This window comes from Plectrocnemia conspersa, unplaced genomic scaffold (genome assembly GCF_051122295.1).
Source record: "Plectrocnemia conspersa isolate PC_06_02 unplaced genomic scaffold, ASM5112229v1 ptg000002l, whole genome shotgun sequence".
Classification (NCBI taxonomy): Eukaryota; Metazoa; Arthropoda; class Insecta; order Trichoptera; family Polycentropodidae; genus Plectrocnemia; species Plectrocnemia conspersa.
This window is the reverse complement of record NW_028277166.1, coordinates 25,182,688-25,201,867: the sequence shown is the minus strand read 5'-3', so window position 1 is coordinate 25,201,867 and position 19,180 is coordinate 25,182,688. Positions and strand designations below refer to the sequence as shown.

At 30.3% G+C, this 19,180-nt stretch overlaps 2 protein-coding genes across 4 annotated transcripts in view; both read left to right on the top strand.

Moving 5' to 3' along the window:
- The first annotated feature begins 130 nt into the window (after positions 1 to 130).
- Positions 131 to 5,528, top strand: Rpt3 (26S proteasome regulatory subunit Rpt3). Its single transcript, XM_088205977.1, has 7 exons — positions 131 to 191; positions 302 to 397; positions 489 to 660; positions 739 to 900; positions 974 to 1,177; positions 4,704 to 5,202; positions 5,262 to 5,528. Exons 1-7 carry the CDS (start codon positions 159 to 161, stop codon positions 5,344 to 5,346), a joined length of 1,251 nt encoding a protein of 416 aa, XP_088062103.1. The 5' UTR covers positions 131 to 158; the 3' UTR covers positions 5,347 to 5,528.
- A 1,565-nt stretch (positions 5,529 to 7,093) lies between these two features.
- Positions 7,094 to 19,180, top strand: part of PCB (Pyruvate carboxylase) — a 28,225-nt gene continuing 16,138 nt past the window's right edge. For 2 of the 3 annotated variants that reach the window (XM_088205971.1, XM_088205969.1), the window contains exon 1: positions 7,094 to 7,190. The gene's annotated coding sequence lies outside the window, so the exon portion shown is untranslated. Of the gene's footprint in view, positions 7,191 to 14,154; positions 14,254 to 19,180 lie in introns of those variants that run through there. The other variant, XM_088205970.1, reaches the window with a different exon arrangement.

Below are 19,180 nucleotides of genomic sequence, written 5' to 3'. Positions count from 1 at the left end.
TGTATTATATTAATTTAATAAAGTATTTTATTATACGTTTAAATATTTATTTTTAATTTTGTAAATATGTAATTAGTGCAACACTATAAATAATATCCAAGGACAATAAAAAAGTTGTCTAGACCAAGCCGTCAACCGTGAATTCTCGAGTCACCAACATGGAGGAAGTAGCCGTCATGTTGCCGGAGAAGGTTGTCCATTTTTTTCCCATATTACTAAGCATTTTCAACAATTCAAGCATGTTTCGACTGTAAAAATATATATAGAGCGGAATTAAATTATTTATTGTTTCATATTACAGGACGATATGATTGTTGACCCGAAAGGCTTAGTGTCAAATGCCGGATCTCAAAACTTGGAAGATCTGGAGATAGAAGACCTATACACCAAGTTCAAGGTACGATATGATCGCATATAGTCATTTTAATCGTCGAAATCTAACAAAAGAAATTGAAATGTCATCCATACTTAACATAACCTACTTCCAGAAACTGCAACGTATGCTCGAGTTCATCGAAGTCCAAGAAGAATATATCAAAGATGAGCAGCGAAATCTAAAGAAGGAGTATCTGCACGCTCAGGAGGAGGTAAAGCGTATCCAGTCCGTCCCGCTAGTCATCGGCCAATTCTTGGAAGCCGTCGATCAAAACACCGGCATCGGTATACTCTTAGATTCGAAACGATGAGTCGCAGTATACCTCCTTGTATAATTAATAATATGATTATTATTAATTCTAGTTGGAAGTACGACAGGCTCGAATTATTACGTTAGGATTTTATCAACAATCGACCGTGAACTTCTAAAGCCGTCAGCATCAGTGGCGTTACATAAACACTCGAATGCGTTAGTGGACGTTTTACCGCCGGAGGCTGATAGCAGTATATCCATGTTGCAAGCTGGTAATGATACGTTTTTTTTTTAAATAATTATATTCATTTGTGTCAATAATGATTTATTATAATAATGTTACAGATGAAAAACCGGACGTTCAATATTCTGATATCGGCGGTATGGATATGCAAAAGCAAGAGATCAGAGAAGCAGTGGAGCTTCCGTTGACTCATTACGAGTTGTACAAACAGATCGGTATCGATCCCCCGAGAGGTGTGCTCATGTATGGACCGCCTGGATGCGGAAAGACTATGTTAGCTAAAGCAGTCGCTCATCATACTACAGGTATTATATTTTTAATATTTTGCCAGCTTGGAACAAGACGAACAATACAAAATTAATTCTTTTATAAGCATTTCAAAATTTGCAATAAAATAATCTACATCTTGACACGGTGAAATAATTTCAGATTTATTTTTTTAATTTAGAGAAAAACTATCTTTAGCAACCAGATCTTTCTGTTTTACTAAACTTATTAATGCTGACTTGAGTTTTTATTTAATATATATTTAAGGCAAAACAGGGACGTCATTTCAGATTTTTCCATGTGGTTGGCAAAAGTTTGCAGTTAGTCAGTAGTCGTTTTTTCAATATTTAGATTTCATTAAGATTTATAGTATTTTATTAAATGACATGCATTTTTCTTGCCAAATTCAAGATGATCCATGTTTAGAATCCACGTCAAAAGCAATAAAATCGTGCCATTGCAGTGAAACGCTCTTAAGACTTTTTGTAACAATATTACGACTTACAATAAGTGAGAATCAAATAAAACACATCTAAACCGAATTTTGACCAATAGGAGAGTGCAAAAAACAATTATCACTTCTCAAAAGTAAAAAATTCACGTCAAAAGCAATAAAATCGTGCCGTCACAGTGGGAACGCTCTGACACGATTGCTTTTGCTGTGAATTTTTGCCTTCTGAAGAGTGATAATTAATTTTGCGCCCTCCTATTGATCAAAATTCGATTTGAATAAACTTTAACCAATATTCTCATATCAGAAATCCATAGTAATATCCGTAAGGATAGCTATACTATTTAAAAACTGTATAATATCAAAGTGCAGACCAACTATAGAGCAATATGCAAGAAACAACATCTGTCTTTACTTCTTCTGCTTTTTTTTACTGAGAGATAAGTTAGCTTAGTTTGTGTTTTAGACTTTACCTAATGAAAGTTCTTAACTATAATTAGTTTTAGAACTTTCATTAGTTAAGTTTGTGTTTGAACAGCAAATGGATGTTTCACATCTATCAAATTGAGTTTCATAGACATTTTAGAGCAGCATATAATTTCACTAGCACCTATCAGTTAAATTATATTTTCGCAAGTAGAAGAAAATATCTACTGGTGAAAATATACTTAGATTTTACTAGTGAAAATATAACTTCATTGAAAAATACCCATTCACTGTAATATTTATATATTGCATGTAAATAAATAATGATAAGTATGTAAATGTATATATTACTACATATGAAAAAGTTGAAATCATATAATTTTATTAGCACCTGCCAGATAAATTATAATTACACTGGTAAAATATATATCTACTGGTGAAAATGTATGTTGATATGATTTCACTGAAATGGCATTTTAAAAATATTTTCTAGATATATTTTTTTACATTTTCTTTTTTTGGTTTAGAATCAAGGACGTCATTTCAATTTTTTCCAGGGGGAAGGGCAAAAGTTGGACAGTCAATGGTAGTTTTTTTTAGTATTTTGGTTTTATTTAGATTCATAATATTTCATTACATGACATGCATTTTTCTGCCCAAATTCAAGGGGGTAAATGCCCGCCCCCCCCCCCCCCCTAATGGCTTCCCTGATTTAACTATTTTTTTAAAATATGTTTAGAACTTTTTTTGTTGTGTGACGTACAGCTAGTTAAGATACTGGATGAGCTAATAGCTGTTTATTGAGCAAAATATATAATGTTTTCGCGTATTGTGCACCTTTTTTTGTATACCAATTATAATATGTACACATATGTTACTTTATAACTCATCGTTATTATTTTATTATACATTCACTTAATCACAAATTTATCAAATCCATTTATTTTATTCAAATATATACCAATGTCTGTTCTATTATTAGGAAAAAAGAATCACAATACTGTTCCACATTATTGTTCATTAAAATATTGTGTATCATTATTTTACATTACATTATCATGAGGAAAATTTAAAGCTTAATAATAGAAAAAATAAAACGAGGATAGTTTAAAGAATTGTGAATAAAATAAAATTAAGGTAGAGATAAAAATAATTAATCATTCGGCGATGAACTGGTTGGCAAAGAAATGGTGAATATTTAACGTTGTAGACCTTTACTTTATCGCTCCATTTCAAATTTAATTGAAATTAGATCAATAGTTACAGAAATATTTAAAAAAATCATGTATATTAGACGGATAAAATGACAAGGAAATTAAATACTTTTTAAGGTTGATAAATTACAGTCGGTTGACTTTCCTAGAACCTATTTATTCATCGCGTGATATGTAAAAATGGCTGTTTCGCGAGAAAATTTGTTTTATTTCTAGTTTAAATTTTTTTTACAAAGAAACTATATTTTAAAACTCTAAAAATAAAATAAAAAAATGCTAGTTTTGGAGATTAGTTGCCGAAATCCATTGATTTAGTTTGGTACTTGCTTATTATTAGAGCGCCACGCTCAAATTTAATAGTTGCGAAACGTCCATTTGCTGTTCAAACCAAAACCTAATATAATAGTGGTATAATGGTTAATTTGCTTAGGTTAGGTTTGGGTTTGAACAGCAAATGAATGTTTTGCAACTGTGAAATTTGAACCTGGCACAGTGATTATAAACAAGTACCAAAATTAGGTTTAAATAAAATAATTAATAAGCTAATTTTTCGGTACTTCCTGTTATACGGGGTCAAATTTATTCTAAAAAAGTATTTATTCATTTGATACATAATATAATACATTTTATGTATTTATATACAATAATAAATGTAATTTTTAAAGTAGATTCGTTGCAGATAGTTATTCATGGGGTATTCACTGTTTTTATTATGTTGGTCCGAACAGGTTCTTGCAGAATTGTACAGCTTCTGTTTCGGTACGAGGCAGTTTGATGAAAGAATAATTGTATATAAATAAATATTTTTAGAATAAATTTGACCCCCAATAACAGGAAAGTACCGAAAAAAAAAAGTTTATATTATTTATATTTAATTTAAATATCCATTTTTCCCCCTTCAGAACTCAAATATGCAAGGTATCATTTTTCGTAGAAACAAAATTAATGCATTTCGTCAATAAATACTCAAAACCAGCATTTTTTATTTTATTAATTTTGAGTTTCTTTGTTTTAAACTAGAAATAAAAAAAAATACTCAATTTAAAATTATTATGAATCAAAAATTTATTATATTTTTACTGAAAATTTAACTGATTATTTATTGAACTAATTATGGAAATTACAAATACAAAATCCATAAATGTATGATTTTATTGCTTTTGCCGTTAATTCTTGATTTCCGAGAAGTAAGATTTTATGAAAGAAATTTCGCTTAAATTTGTTTTGTCAAAGCAATAATTGTATACTCGCAGTTCTCATTTAGTTCATCGATCGCTAAACAGAAAGCCTATGAAAGATATCAGCGCAATAGACCAGTGGTATAAGTCGATTACTTTGCAACTCTCTTTACGATATAAATATTGACTATTCTAGTTGTTTCATATAAAAATATAAATTTTTGAGTTGTTACCGTCTTCGTCTAAACTTAAATTATATTATATAAATTTGTGTTATTAAATTGTAATTTTTTAGCTGCATTCATCAGAGTGGTCGGATCGGAGTTTGTGCAAAAATATCTCGGTGAAGGTCCTCGTATGGTGCGTGACGTATTTAGACTTGCAAAAGAAAACTCGCCTGCTATTATTTTTATTGATGAAATCGACGCGATTGCTACAAAAAGGTTCGACGCTCAAACCGGCGCTGACAGAGAAGTTCAGAGAATCCTTCTAGAGCTGTTGAATCAAATGGACGGTTTCGATCAAACCACTAACGTCAAGGTAATCATGGCTACGAATCGTGCCGATACATTAGATCCTGCACTCCTCAGACCTGGTCGTTTAGATAGAAAGATCGAGTTCCCGTTACCCGATCGTCGTCAAAAACGTCTAGTATTCTCTACGATCACGAGCAAAATGAACTTATCTGAAGAAGTCGATCTGGAAGATTATGTTGCGAGACCAGATCGCATATCAGGCGCTGATATCAACGCAATCTGTCAAGAAGCTGGTATGCACGCAGTTAGAGAAAATAGGTAAAATTATACGATGCATTTGTATTAGAATGAAATATTATAATGTGGATTTTTTTCAGGTATATTGTTCTTCCAAAAGATTTCGAAAAGGGATATAAGAACAACATCAAGAAAGACGAGAGCGAACATGAGTTTTATAAATAAATATTTTTATATCATGGCGTCTATGTTCTTCGGTATTCCGTTCAGAAAATTGCTTATTTGACACAATTGAATGTGAAAGAATAGATTGATTTAATATGTATATGTAATTATTATTTACAAAGTCTTTTTTAAAATATGTTGGAATAATACTTTGTAAAAGAAATTAAAAATATGGTAACAAATTCAAATGTTTTATTTTACTACTATCAGCATAAAAATAATACTAATAATTTAATCCTAAAATTGACGGACTGCTCGAATATTGTTGTATCTTTTTAAATCAGACTGACTGACAATGTTATAAAATAATATATAATAAAATGTTTTGTAACATCGTGATACTGAATTTATATTTATATATTAAAAAATAACTTATAATTAATTGTAATTTTTAATAGGATAATTTGAAACTATCTTCTAATTTACTAACCAAAAATGTCGCTTTTAAGTATTGGTATATCAGAGTAAAGTTTGAATAACATTTTAAGGTATTAAATATTTACATATGTGGATTAATTTGTTGTTTGGCTGTCGGATTCAAGTATTGAATCCAAAACACTTTGTGTGATGCTTCAAATGTTGAAAATGGAACAGATCATATCTGCCTGAATTTCTGAAAGGGCTGCTACATAAAAAAAATCGATCAGAATGGTCCGTCTCTGATAATTGTATAATGCTAATCTCAAAACGGTCGTTTCGTAAAGCTCATGACAAATTTTCGTATTTAATTTGCTCGTCAAAGCTAATTCTGCTCTTGAATGAAATTTGTTCATTCATACTTCTGTAGGAGTTCCAGCAATGACCATCTAGAAAGCTACAATAAAAGTATGGCTAAACAAAATACGAATGAAATCATAATTTCATAAAACAAGTTGAATCAAATTATTGTGGTATGTATCCTTTGTAATTATCGGACAAACACATAATTTTTGAAGTTATGTTTTCACAAAGGGGTGTACCGGAGGTGGAGTTAAACATTGAAATGATCAGTCATTAATTACAAGCTTCATAGAAAGACCATGATAAATGTCTTAGCACTTGGTTATAGCACCACTCACTTATCATTTACCGTAGGAACCAGAGATTTTTTGTAAATGTAAGGCTCGATGACTTTTTCTCGTTTAAAACTGAGTATATATTGAACATACATTATATGTTTGTATGCAGTAAACTGTAATTTACCACGTTTTTAAAGAACTACTATATTATTTTAAAATCAATTTCCAATAAAAACTAAATTTGAGGAAGCAATGACCGCAACCATTATTGACAAAATTAATATTTAATATATTGTTATCAAAATAGTCTAGAATAGTATTTGAAAACGGAAACGTCACTTTACCTAGAAGATCTTAACAACACTTATTTCGCCCATTTATTTTAAATGCACAGGTGACTGACCCTGTAATTTATTTCCATACAGTCTTTTTTCGTCATGCTAAAAAATATATTATTATTTATTCCATTTATATTAATTTTATGTTCGGCAAATTAATAAATATTCTCACATCTGTTACGTTTATGTGAAATTATTCCTGAAAATTCAGGATGGTCTTTTTTAATCAGATTTACAATACATCTTCACCATTCGATTAATAAATATGTCAGTTATATAATACAATTATTATTAAGGACACTATAATACACGTTTTAGTCGAAATTTCTTATAGTAATTTTGACATTTGAACGTCGATCCATTTTGTGTGACGTCACGTCGAACAGTTTCGTAATGGAGGCAACCTTGTCCAGTCTTGCGGCGTCGGTCGTGTGCGGCGGTTGTCTTGTTATTCGTCTCGTTGCTGAGAAAATGTATCTAGTTTTAGGATAAATACCTTGACGAAAACGTAAGTTAAACATTTTACAGTATTGTGTAATTAATAAAATCTTCCCTTTCATTAATTTTTTTTTAATTTTAAAAACATTTCAACTTGCTCTTAAAATGACTTTTTTTTAATAATATATTAATAAATATAAATTAATATTAAAGTATGATTATTAGATGATATTATAAAATGAATAATAAATAATTCAGAGTTAAGTATAAGCGAGGTTAGATCGCGTGTATGCGAATCGTAATGTATTGCGTATTATTGACGTTACAGATTCTAAAACTTTTTTTTTTAATTATTCTGATTCATCTCTAATTCTATATACATATATTAATAATTTAAACAAATACAATAATGTTTTTTAAAAAGTTTTCAATTTCATAATTTGGCATTGACAGATTGACTAGCGACCATGACCGTAAATATACTTTTGAATAAAACAACACATGACTAATAAATTTGCAAATTTTAAAATTAATGTTGCACATCGCCAACGCTACCCACTTTATTTAGTACATTATATACTCACATCTCTAATTATTTATTAATTTTTCAAATATTCCCCTAATTGGTCCTTAATGTTGCATGCCATTAAATTTTAAATAAAATGTTTTCTTTTAATTATATTATTGCAAATATTTATAAAATTAATGGCACCAATAATTTTAAATTCACCATCGATCGATTGTTGTCTAATGGGTACAAATAAACGTTCCTCTCTTACCTATTTATGTGTGTTTTAATATCAAGCTGCTATTTTATGTGATTCGACATTCTTATGAATATTTAAACGGTTCGTAAAAAAAATGACGTAAAATTAGCATAATCGACGATACCCAGTCGCTAATTTTCCGCTCGATTGTTCATTGTAGTTTTTACGGTCTTTCAACTTGACCGAAATATAATGAAGTTTTTTTGTGTTACATTTTAAATATTTTCTTAAAATAATGCACGAGAAGAAAAATATGATTAGTTTCAAACATGTGTAATTGGCTGTGCAGCGTAAATTTTCGCCATATTTTCTACATAATAGCATATATTTTATTTAATTATTTTTGCTCGCGTAGCAAAAATATTGTAAAAAAATATTGCTATATATTTATTCAATCCTCGATTTAAATATTTATTTATGTGGAAATAAACGGTACTTGTTAAGAATGTCGGCGCCACGTTCATAAACCAATGGTTTGTTGTTTGGCTCTAGCGGCTACAAAAGCGGCCAACAACGTTTTGCTACATAAATACGTTCCAAATTTAAACAGATTAAGTGCGAACGCGCGTTGGTCAGAACAATGAACACCACATGAATAACTCTGCAACAAATCTACTCAAACACCATATAAATTGACCACTAGATTATTTACCTTACATAAAATGGTTTAAAGGTTCTGACTAACGCTCGTTTCTACTTAACAAGTTTAAGATTTAAAATGTAGCAAAACGTCGCTGGCCGATTTCATAGCCGTTAGGGATAAACGCAGAAAAAATATTCATAACCATTGGTTTCTGAGCGTGGCGCCGGTATTCTTAACAAGTACCAAATAAACATTTTATATTGATAGTAAAACTGTATGGTTTTTTAAAAATATAACAATATTATTTTCACGCGTCATAATCGAATGAGTATATTTTAAACAGTTTGTTTCAATTATACTCCACAATATTCAAGCTATTATGTACTCACGATATAGGAGCGTCATTTCAACTTTTTCCAAGGGGAGGGGCAAAAGTTGGCCAGTCAGTGGTCGTTTTTGTAATATTTCTAATTTATTAAGATTCATAGTATTTCATTAAACGGCATGTATTTTTTTGTTTATTAATACTAGATACTATGTGAATCGACACCTGAATTACACTTCTAGCTTTTCTCCACACTCTCACACTAGTGCGTTATTTTTGCGTAATCTTATCGCGAAATTTGTTCCCCTTGAACCGGCCAAGAGGTTGCCTCGCTGCTTGAACGCAGAAAGGGTCACCTCTGAGCCATAAAGATGATGTTGTTTGTTTTCAGAATCAGTTTGATGCTTACCTTTTCAATCTCAATATCGTTAGTTATCACCGGAGTAACGAAGGTCACCGTTTGATGTGCAAATATTTTTCCAGTTGTACGATATTATGAAACGATTGAGACTACTGAAGTTGCCTTGAGACACTTCGGACTGTGCTTTTCAAAAGAACTCCTAAGTCATTCATAAATGATTAGGTGGTTATTGGTTTATTTAATAAATAATAAAATAAACTTTATTATATAGTTGCAAGATCGAAAAGTGGATGAAGAATGTTTTGTGGTTAATTTGTAAAAGAATATCTGGTTTGTCCTCTCTCGTACTGGTTCAACTACCTGAAATGCCTGTTTGGGAAAGCTGGCCCTCCAATTATGAGCCAAAAGTGGCAAATGCCTGAGCTTTCGTAGTGGAATTGGTAGGTGTCTTAAAATACTAGTTTTATGTATTATCGTTTTTTTGTATCGTTTTAACGGGTTTATCGTTTCAGTAAGTGTTTTTTTTTAGAAACATAGAACTTTAAATTGAAATAAAACACAAAAATCATGGTAATGACCATGGTATTAGCTTTATTGGAAAGATAACAATATGCCATTAATGATTAAGCAATCACTTTTTTGAGCAGTTGGGAGCGTATATTGGCAATAACGCGGCGAATATTGGCTTCCAAGTCGTCCATCGTCTGGTTTATCGGCGTAGACTAGCGACTTCACATATCGCTACAGAAAATAATCCAAGGGTGTTAAATCACACGATCTTGGAGGTCAATTCACAGGTCCATTACGCGAAATTAGGCGCTCATCAAATTTTTTTTTCAATAAATTGATTGTGGCACGCACTGTGTGGCATGTTGCGCCGTCTTGTTGAAACTAAAGCTCTTTCACATTAATGCCATTCAATTAGGGAACGAAAAAGTTAGTAATCATGGATCTATAGCGCTCTCCATTGACTGTAATGTTCTGGCCGGCATCACTTTTAAAGAAATATGGACCAATGATTCCACCAACCCATAAAGCACACTAAGTAGTGACTTTTTGTGAATGTAACGGCATCTCAATAATAGCTTGTGATTTTTCTTCACTCCAAATGCGACAATTTTGCTTGTTGATGTAGCCATTCAACCAAAAATGAGCCTCATTGCTAAACAATTTTTTTCGGTAAAAATGGAGATCAAGAGCAATCTCGTTTTCGGCCCATTCACCGAACCTACGACGCACATGATGGTCAAGCGGTTTTAATTCTTGCACGTGCTGGACCTTGTTAGCTCGTAAACCAATATCTCTCCGAAAATGTTTCCATAAAGAGGATAGACACAGCTTCAATTGCTGTGCATGATGGCGAATCGACTCATTCGGGTCCTCCTCAATACTACGCTCCACACCAGAAATAACTTCGGCGCGCAAGTATGCGTAGTGTGAAAACGATCCATGGTTATTCGAATTACTTGCTCGGATGGACGTTTATGTCCTTTTAATATAAATACTGACCACTGTAATATATACTCTTGATCACAACCGTATTAAAATTCTAATCCAAAAATACGAGCCTAAATTAATAACTACTTACTTTAATTATACTAATTAGGGAGCATCTTTTAAAAAATAAATTAAGTGATACAATTTATAAAAATCTTTTTCGGTACGAATAAGACATCAATTTTGAAAAAAAATTACTTGATAACCGGAAAGTACCTAGTGTTCGTTAAGCTATAATCATTATTTCAGATTTTACATAATTGAATAAATTTCTGATGACATATTTTGACCCAGAACAGTTACGTTAGTTCAGATATATCAATCGTGCAAACAAAACCGTGTACGTGTATAGTGATAATGAATAATATTATAATTTTAAAAATTCAGTATTATTGCATAAATATATTTTTTATTTCATATCAATATGCAGTAAATATGGGTATTATTTAATTAAATTATTACAAAGACACGTATTATTATTATCTTAATCCGGATATCATCACTAATCCTAGGGTTGTCGGATCTAATTTATTTAGCAAGTTGTACATTGGATTTTAGATAGTGATTATTTATGTTCTGTTTGTCACTTTTATTATACTCGACATTCATTGTATTATAAAATACTTAATATTCGCTCGAACGTTTCTAAACGTCCAAATCGCTAGGAAAACAAATTAGTAGCAATAAGTTAGTAAAATACGTTTTGATCGTTGACCCCACGCTCGTTTGTTTACGTTGTTCGCTTTTCACCTGTTAATTGACTGCAACGCGGTATTGACATACCGAATAACCCACTTTCGCAATACTGGAAATAAGATATTATCATAGTGTTTCTTATCTTGAGATCAACATTCGAGTGTATTTTTTTTAGCAATTATTCATTGATAAATCGACCGTTGATTGTCGAAACGAGATCGTCAAAGTACAGAGTCTAGACTAGTTTGTTTTATTTTTATTTATTATAAATAAATATATTATTAAATGATTATGGTCAAAGTCTAAGATTAATGTAGTTGTTTTCGTTTATTGCTTTTGTTACATTGCTTTTCTCACGTCTTCCAGTGTCATTAAAATTGTTTTTTAGTTAGTTTTATTAGTGATATTTGTATTAAACAATAAATTATACAGATAAGTGGTTCCTCAATTTTTTAAAACAAGGTGCTATGCGATCCACTTGGTTTTAATAATTTTTATAATTAACATTCTCACATATCAAATTGACCCTTCGTCTACGCGTGCATCTGCTAAATCGCGAGGGGCATTCTCGCGGAAACAGTGCAATTAAAAATTAGACTGTGTTTAATTTATTAATATAATTAATTTAAATTTTATGTTTAATTGCTTAATATAATTAATTTATAGTAATAAATATAATTATAATTATAATATAATTCCTGTGTTTAATTAAATAATATATTTTTTTAAATTTATTTAAAAAAAAAAAGATATTTATTAATTTAAAATGTATTATTTTAATACGAGTTTGCTCGGCTTCTTTATGAGGAGCGCGTATCATTTCAATGGTTTATTTACGTTCTATACGATACGCTAGTTCGTAGTGTCCTCAAATATGGCTCCATTGTCTGTAATATATACTAATATAATACTCCTTGTTGTTAAAGTGAATTCAAAGAAAATTTCTGAGATACATAAAATTATTTATTTATATTCGATTTATAAATGTTACAGTGAATGTGTATTTGTCAGTGAAGTTATGTTTTCACTAGTGAAGTCAAAATACATTTTCACCATTATATATATATATTCCTACTAGCTAAAATATAATTTAACTTATAGTCGCTAGTGAAATTATATACTGCTCTAAAATGTAAATGAAACTCAGCTTGACAGTTGCGAAACGTCCATTTGCTGTTCAAACCCAAACCTAACCTACACGTATTAACTTGATGTAATGAAAGTTCTAAAACTAATTATGGTTTTAGAAGTTCATGTCTAATCAGATCAAGTCTAAAATATAAACTATACCAAGAAGTACAGAGATTTCGCATATTGCTTCATAGTTTGTCTGCACTTCGATATCACACTTTGTTTTAAAAATATGATAGCTTTTCTCACTGATATTACTACTTACTTCTGATATAAGAGTATTGATCAAAATATATTCAAACCGTATTTTGGGCATTAAGAGGGCGCAAAAACAATTATCACTTCTCAGAAGTCAAAAATTCACGTCAAAAGCAATAAAATCGTGTCGGCGACGTTGCAGTGGGAACGCTCGGTAACGAGCGTTCCCGCTGCGACGGTGTCGACACGATTTTATTGCTTTTGACGTGGATTTTTGACTTCTGAGAAGGGATAATTGTTTTTTGCGCTCTCATATTGGTCAAAATTCGGTTTAGTTGTGCTTCAATGATTCTCACTTAATATGGTTATAAAAAGTGATAATATAAAGGCTTGATAACTAAGCGTTTCTACTTTGATTTTATTGCTTTTGACGTGAGAAGGGATAAATATTTTTGCGCTCTCCTATTGTTCAAAATTCGGTTTAGATATGCTTCATAAGTCGTAATATTGTTATAAAATATCTTAGTATGAAAGCTACTGTTACTTTTCATTGCGACGGCACGATTTTATTGCTTTTGACGTAGATTCTAAGCAGGTGTCATTTGAAGGGGCAGATGGTGGCATTTCCCCCCTCCCTTTGAGTTTGGCCAGAAAAAATAATGTCATTTAATAAAATACTATGAATCTTAATGAAATTGAAATATTAAAAACACGACTACTGACTAGCCAATTTTTGCTTCCACCTGGAAAAAACTGAAATGGCGTTCTTAATCGGATTTATTATGCACATTAGCAATGTTTGCAAAATGGTGTCGAGGATGCTCGGTTTTGTTATGCGAAGCGCGTGTCTCTTTAACAATTTATTGTCTATTTGCATCCGTAGCGTTCTCAAAATATAAAAGTAGTTGCATCCTAATGTCGTTTTGTTAAGATACAATTCATTGAACCCTTATCTACAATGCTCAGCAATTTTTAGTACGGGCTGTAGAGTGACACGATTCCGTCCCTTATTCTTGTCCGTTGCGGCCAGGGAGTCAGCGCTCGAAAACGCTTCACTTACACCATTCGTCCAGTTTCTTAATCAGCTTATCATACAGGAGCTGCAACAATTTGAAGCACACTTCTTTAGGTTCAATATATCTTTTTACATATTGCTTAGTATAATGATAATGTATCTTATTTATAATTGTTTCTAAATAAAGCTGTCGTATACTATATGTACGTACATATGAATAGATGTGTATAAAATGTTAAGTGAAACTCATTTGTACTAAGAGCATAATGATCTATTAGGTCATAATACATTTTATTTTTGAATATGTTAATTCATCTGTTTTGTGCCAGCGACCTATTCATTTCAAAGAATCTTACCTTGTTTATGTTTTTTTATTCGTTTGTCTATATGCAACAGTAAACAAGTATTCCTTGACCCGTCGCTCACCGACTTTTCTCATAATAAAAAACCGTTTTCGATAGAACTGGATCTTTTCGATAGCGGTCGTCAACCTTGAAGTGCAGCAGTCGTTGCTTACCCTCACCTCACCCCAATTAATTGAATAACGGAAAGTTACTCGGGTATGTTAATGAATTTATTATTAAAATATATCGCTTCGTGTTTATATTCGTTTTTCACGTTTCGTCAGAAGATAAGAGAAAAATGATAGTGTTTTTTTCTCTCCATATTTTAATCAGCGGAGATAGCTTTTAACCCTGTCGCACACCCACAAATTAATATGCGCTTGCGCAGCGCGTTTTCGGTGTCGTTCATTGCGAGACAATCTAAAATTACTGCTGCATGGAATTGCATCGAACTGGCTGAGGTCCAGAGCGTTCCAAATTATTATAGACGGGAAATGACCCGTGGAGTGCGTGTTGTCTTATTGAAAGAGAATGCTTTTTTCTCGATTTTTTAAATATAAGAATTGACGAAGCCTCTAAAAGTAGATTTGTCGTTAAAGTGTCGTTAAAATTTCGTTATAAATAAAACTAATAGGCATGAGGAAAAATATTTATTTATTTTAAAATTATATTTAATTTATAACTATTGTTATTTTTAAGATGCAGTAAATGTGCTAGTGATATAATGTTAAACAAACATCTGAGAGACAGTATTTACATAATAATAGTAGCTAAGATAAGTAAAAATAAATATAATAAAATATCCATTTAAGTTTCTATTTATAAAATATTATATAAGGAATAATAATGAATTATTCTTCTTAGCGACGTATGAAATTATTTATTATAAAAAATAGTTTGTTTAAAACATATAAGTCACGCAGTGACTAATTCTTATTTTATGAAAATATTTCCTTGTAGGTAGATTTCTTAAGAAATATGCATTAATATGTATGTATTTTTCCTAAGACATGATAACGTCGTAGTTTTAATTATATTGACAAAATATAGATATATATATTTATTTATTTACCTAATTCCACTCATTCTATGGTTATAATTTAATACATTAAAATTATAAATATATTCGGTATATATTCAGAAAAAATGTAATAAGTACACTTGAAATATTTATTATTAAATTTTAAAAGAACAAATAAGATGCATAGTATATGGAAGGAAAAAATAACAATAGTATAATGATATGATATATGTATTATTTATTGGCTTAATTTTATTTGATTAACATATTTTATAATTTTTTGTAATTATTTTTAGTAGATTTTGATTAATCATTAAATGTTTTAAATGCTATTACTAGTTCATATTTTCGTAGAATAGTTAGGGCATTATTTTAGTTTTCATATAGATGACTTTCGTGTGTTTCGTCATTTTTATAGCACTATTTTGGTAAACTAGTGTTTTTATTTTCAATTTAGTTTTAAATCCACAAACACAAGGCATATGTATATATGTTAGATGACTATGAATATGTGCAAATAAATATTTAATCTAGTCTTATAAAATAGTATATTTAAAAAAAAATTTACATCAGTAAAAATAAATATTACATAATCAAATGGTTATAAAAAAATTATATCTTGCACTTTCACAGTGGAAACGACACGATTTTATTGCTTTTGACGTGAATTTTTAACTTCTGAGAAGTGATAATTGTTTTTGCGCCCTCCTATTGACTAAAATTCGGTTTGAATACACTCAATACTCTCATATTAGAAGTCCGTAGTAATAATATCGGTAAGGATAGTTATCATATTTTTATAGCATAGTGTAGTATGTATCAAAGTGCAGATAAACTATAGAGCAATATGCGAGATGCAATAGGTATAGCTATCATATTTTTAATATGGAAGTGAAGACTTGCTATACTTCTTCTTCCGCTTATGATGATTTACACTTGAACTAATTAAAACTATAATTAATTTTAAAACTTTTATTATGTTAGGTTTGGGTTTGAACAGCAAATGAACATTTCGCAACTGTCAAATTGAGTTTTAGAACAGCATATAATTTCACTAGCGCATCAGTTAAATTATATTTTCGCTTGTAGAAATATATAGCAAGTGATAAAATGTTTTTTGATTTCACTAGCAAAAATACGCATTCGCAGTAAAATTTATACATCGCATGTATATAAATAATGATAAGTGTGTAAATGTATATACTATTACATATAAAAAAATTTTACTAACACCTGCCAGATAAATTATATTTTCACTGGTAAAAATATATAGTTACTGGTGGAAATGTATTCCGATATGATTTCACTGAAATGACATGTTTCAAAAATATTTTCGAGATAGATTCGGGACTGTTTTCTTTAGATTGTCTTTGAGGGATAACATGAGAATTTCTGGTTTAGAATCAAGGGTGTCATTTCAAGTTTTTTTAAGGGGGGGGGGGGGTTAAAGTTGTGTAGTCAGTAGTTGTTTTTTTTTAATATTTCGATTTCATTAAGATTCATAACATTTCATTAAAAGGCAAATGCCCCACCTGCCCCTCCCCCCTCTCAAAATGACGTCCCTGCTCATTAGCAACCAAAAGCTTTAACACTTTGCAGGCACCATACTATTTATTGTTATCGTAAATAATTCAATTTTCGTCGCAATTTTTTTTAGTTTTCATTTAGTTCGTGCGGCACCCATTTGTCAAACTGCTATATTACTAACGCCTAACTTTTATTATACGCGGTTTTAAATCAATGGCTCGTTATTGACTGCAAGGCAAAAAAATAATATAAAAAACAACTAAAATTGTTATCTTACAATCAAATAATAGATTCGTATTTTATACACGTGGCCTGAAAAGATTTGTGCTCAACCCCTGTTTACACCACCACGCCCATAATATTCTATCATTATCATTATGTCATACCTTACCGTCTAATTTTTCTAATCGCGTCGATGCTCACGAGGAAAAAAACAAGACCTTTTATGCCACACCCACTTTGTATCAAGCACACACACACAATATAATTCACTAATATAAAGCATAATCTATAAATATATACGTGCTACTGTACTTAATATTTTTCACAACGTGTCTAGCCTGAAAAATAACACATAGTGGAAAAATATTTACAACTTAGATAACGATAAGTTCACGAGGCGAGTGGAAAAGAAATTTGCGTTTCGTATTAGTATTTTTTATTTTGGTCAACTTTGGACTTGAGCCATCGCTTAAGTAAATAAATATTTTTTTCTTAAATCGGGCGTGGAAGTATAATAAATGATATTATCAACAAAAACATATGTAACTGTATAGATTAACGTGCAAGATAACGAACAACAGTTTTAAAAAGTGATAAAAAAATTTGGTTAACAATATTTTATAGTCAAGCTATCGTAAAACCGAATAGATAAGATTACTTTTATTGTAAATATTTATCTATCGCTTATAATAAGTATTATAAAAAAAATGTATTAATCGGAATACAATGTATGTATGTACATATATACACATATAAAATTTCGGTGTTACTAATAAATTGTAGCTAATATACGCGACTACAATAATAGACACATACCATATTTTTTAATTTCTTTGAAATTCTATGTATTTTCACCAGGAAACTTAATTAGATGGCATTTAATATAATACATATTTATATCAGGAGAGAGGATAAGGGATCAATATGCGTATGTATATACTATGTTGATCAGAGTCGTATGTATACATATATGATATTTAGATCATATAGATAAATGTAGAAAGACACACATTAAATATTATACTCGTATATACAATTTTCTATTTTTATTTATTTTAGGATATATAAAAAATAAACTTTCACTAAATACTATATTATAATCACTAAATATTATATTTTTATCTTTTTGAATATATGAAGTATTGGATATCAGATTATGTTAGAAACATATTTTTACGTTTAAAATAATTTATAATGTTGTTGATCCTAAAAGACAGCGAACGCCACAGTGTTTAAGTTTTTAGTAGGGTAGTCACTACTGCATAATAATGCGATAATAAACCAAATTGCGTGGCAGGTAAAAGTAAAAACGTTGTCGCTTTAATTTATTATTTTATCGCATTTCACCGTAATATGTTAATGTAACAGTGAAGTTATATTTTCACTAGTATAAATATAATTTGTTTAAATAACTGTTTTAGTAATTAATATCCGAATACATTTTCACCGGTAGATATACATTTCAACTAGCGAAAATATAATTTAACTGATAAGCACTAGTGAAATTATATGCTTTTCTAAAATGTCTATGAAACTCAATTTCGAAACGTTCATTTGCTGTTCAAATCTAAAAAAAATATAATGAGTTGTAAAATTTTCATTATATTTATTTATTTTATTAATTTATTTAGCTAATTGTTTAAACACTAAACAAATTTAGTCAAAACATACATATAAAAAAGACTGTTAATTTATTTTTTTCTTTTCTTTACTATAATAATATTTTCGCTGAAAGTAGAAAGTTTTCGTAGAAAGATCACTTCAAAAAACACTTACTTGCACTCTCACTTCGCTTCCGAGAGCTCAGTCCTGAACTAGCATCCAGCGAAGCTTACGCCGAATCGACACATATGACAGTCGAAGTCCAGATAAGAACAGCTGCTTCCACTTCGTGGTCATCTTTAATCGATAAGAGATTAACTCGATTTTCAAGACGAGTCTCAGCGCGTATCTATATCATACTATCTACAACTTTTTTTACGGCCGGATAGCTTAAAAATAACTTTTGTAGTTTAAACTTTAATAAATGCGTTTGTCAAGCACCGTTACGTATACATATTTACCGGTGAATCTATTTATGTATGTAGCAAATTGTTATTTTCCAAGTAATCTATGAATCTTCGTAGTTTCCATTGACGTCAAGCCACGTGCGGTGCATTAGAAAAGACTGAATCGTATACCTTCTTATCTGATTTTATTTACAAATGTTTTCCTCATTTTCCTTATTATCGCACTTACTCGCTGTTCCGGTAATTCAAGGTTAAACTTTTTTGTTTATGATTATGATTAACGCCGAATCGCACTTATGTCATGTTTAAAAAGCTCCGAAGCTAAGCGAAAATTGTGTCAATTCAATTTTCAGCGTTATGATAA

Bases quoted from the DNA above. Each gene is read 5' to 3' on its own strand.
- Rpt3 (XM_088205977.1), top strand. From the start codon at position 159: ATGGAGGAAGTAGCCGTCATGTTGCCGGAGAAG. The intron at 1,178-4,703 runs GTATTATATTTT...GTAATTTTTTAG, and splicing joins AGTCGCTCATCATACTACAG to CTGCATTCATCAGAGTGGTC. The intron at 5,203-5,261 runs GTAAAATTATAC...GATTTTTTTCAG, and splicing joins CACGCAGTTAGAGAAAATAG to GTATATTGTTCTTCCAAAAG.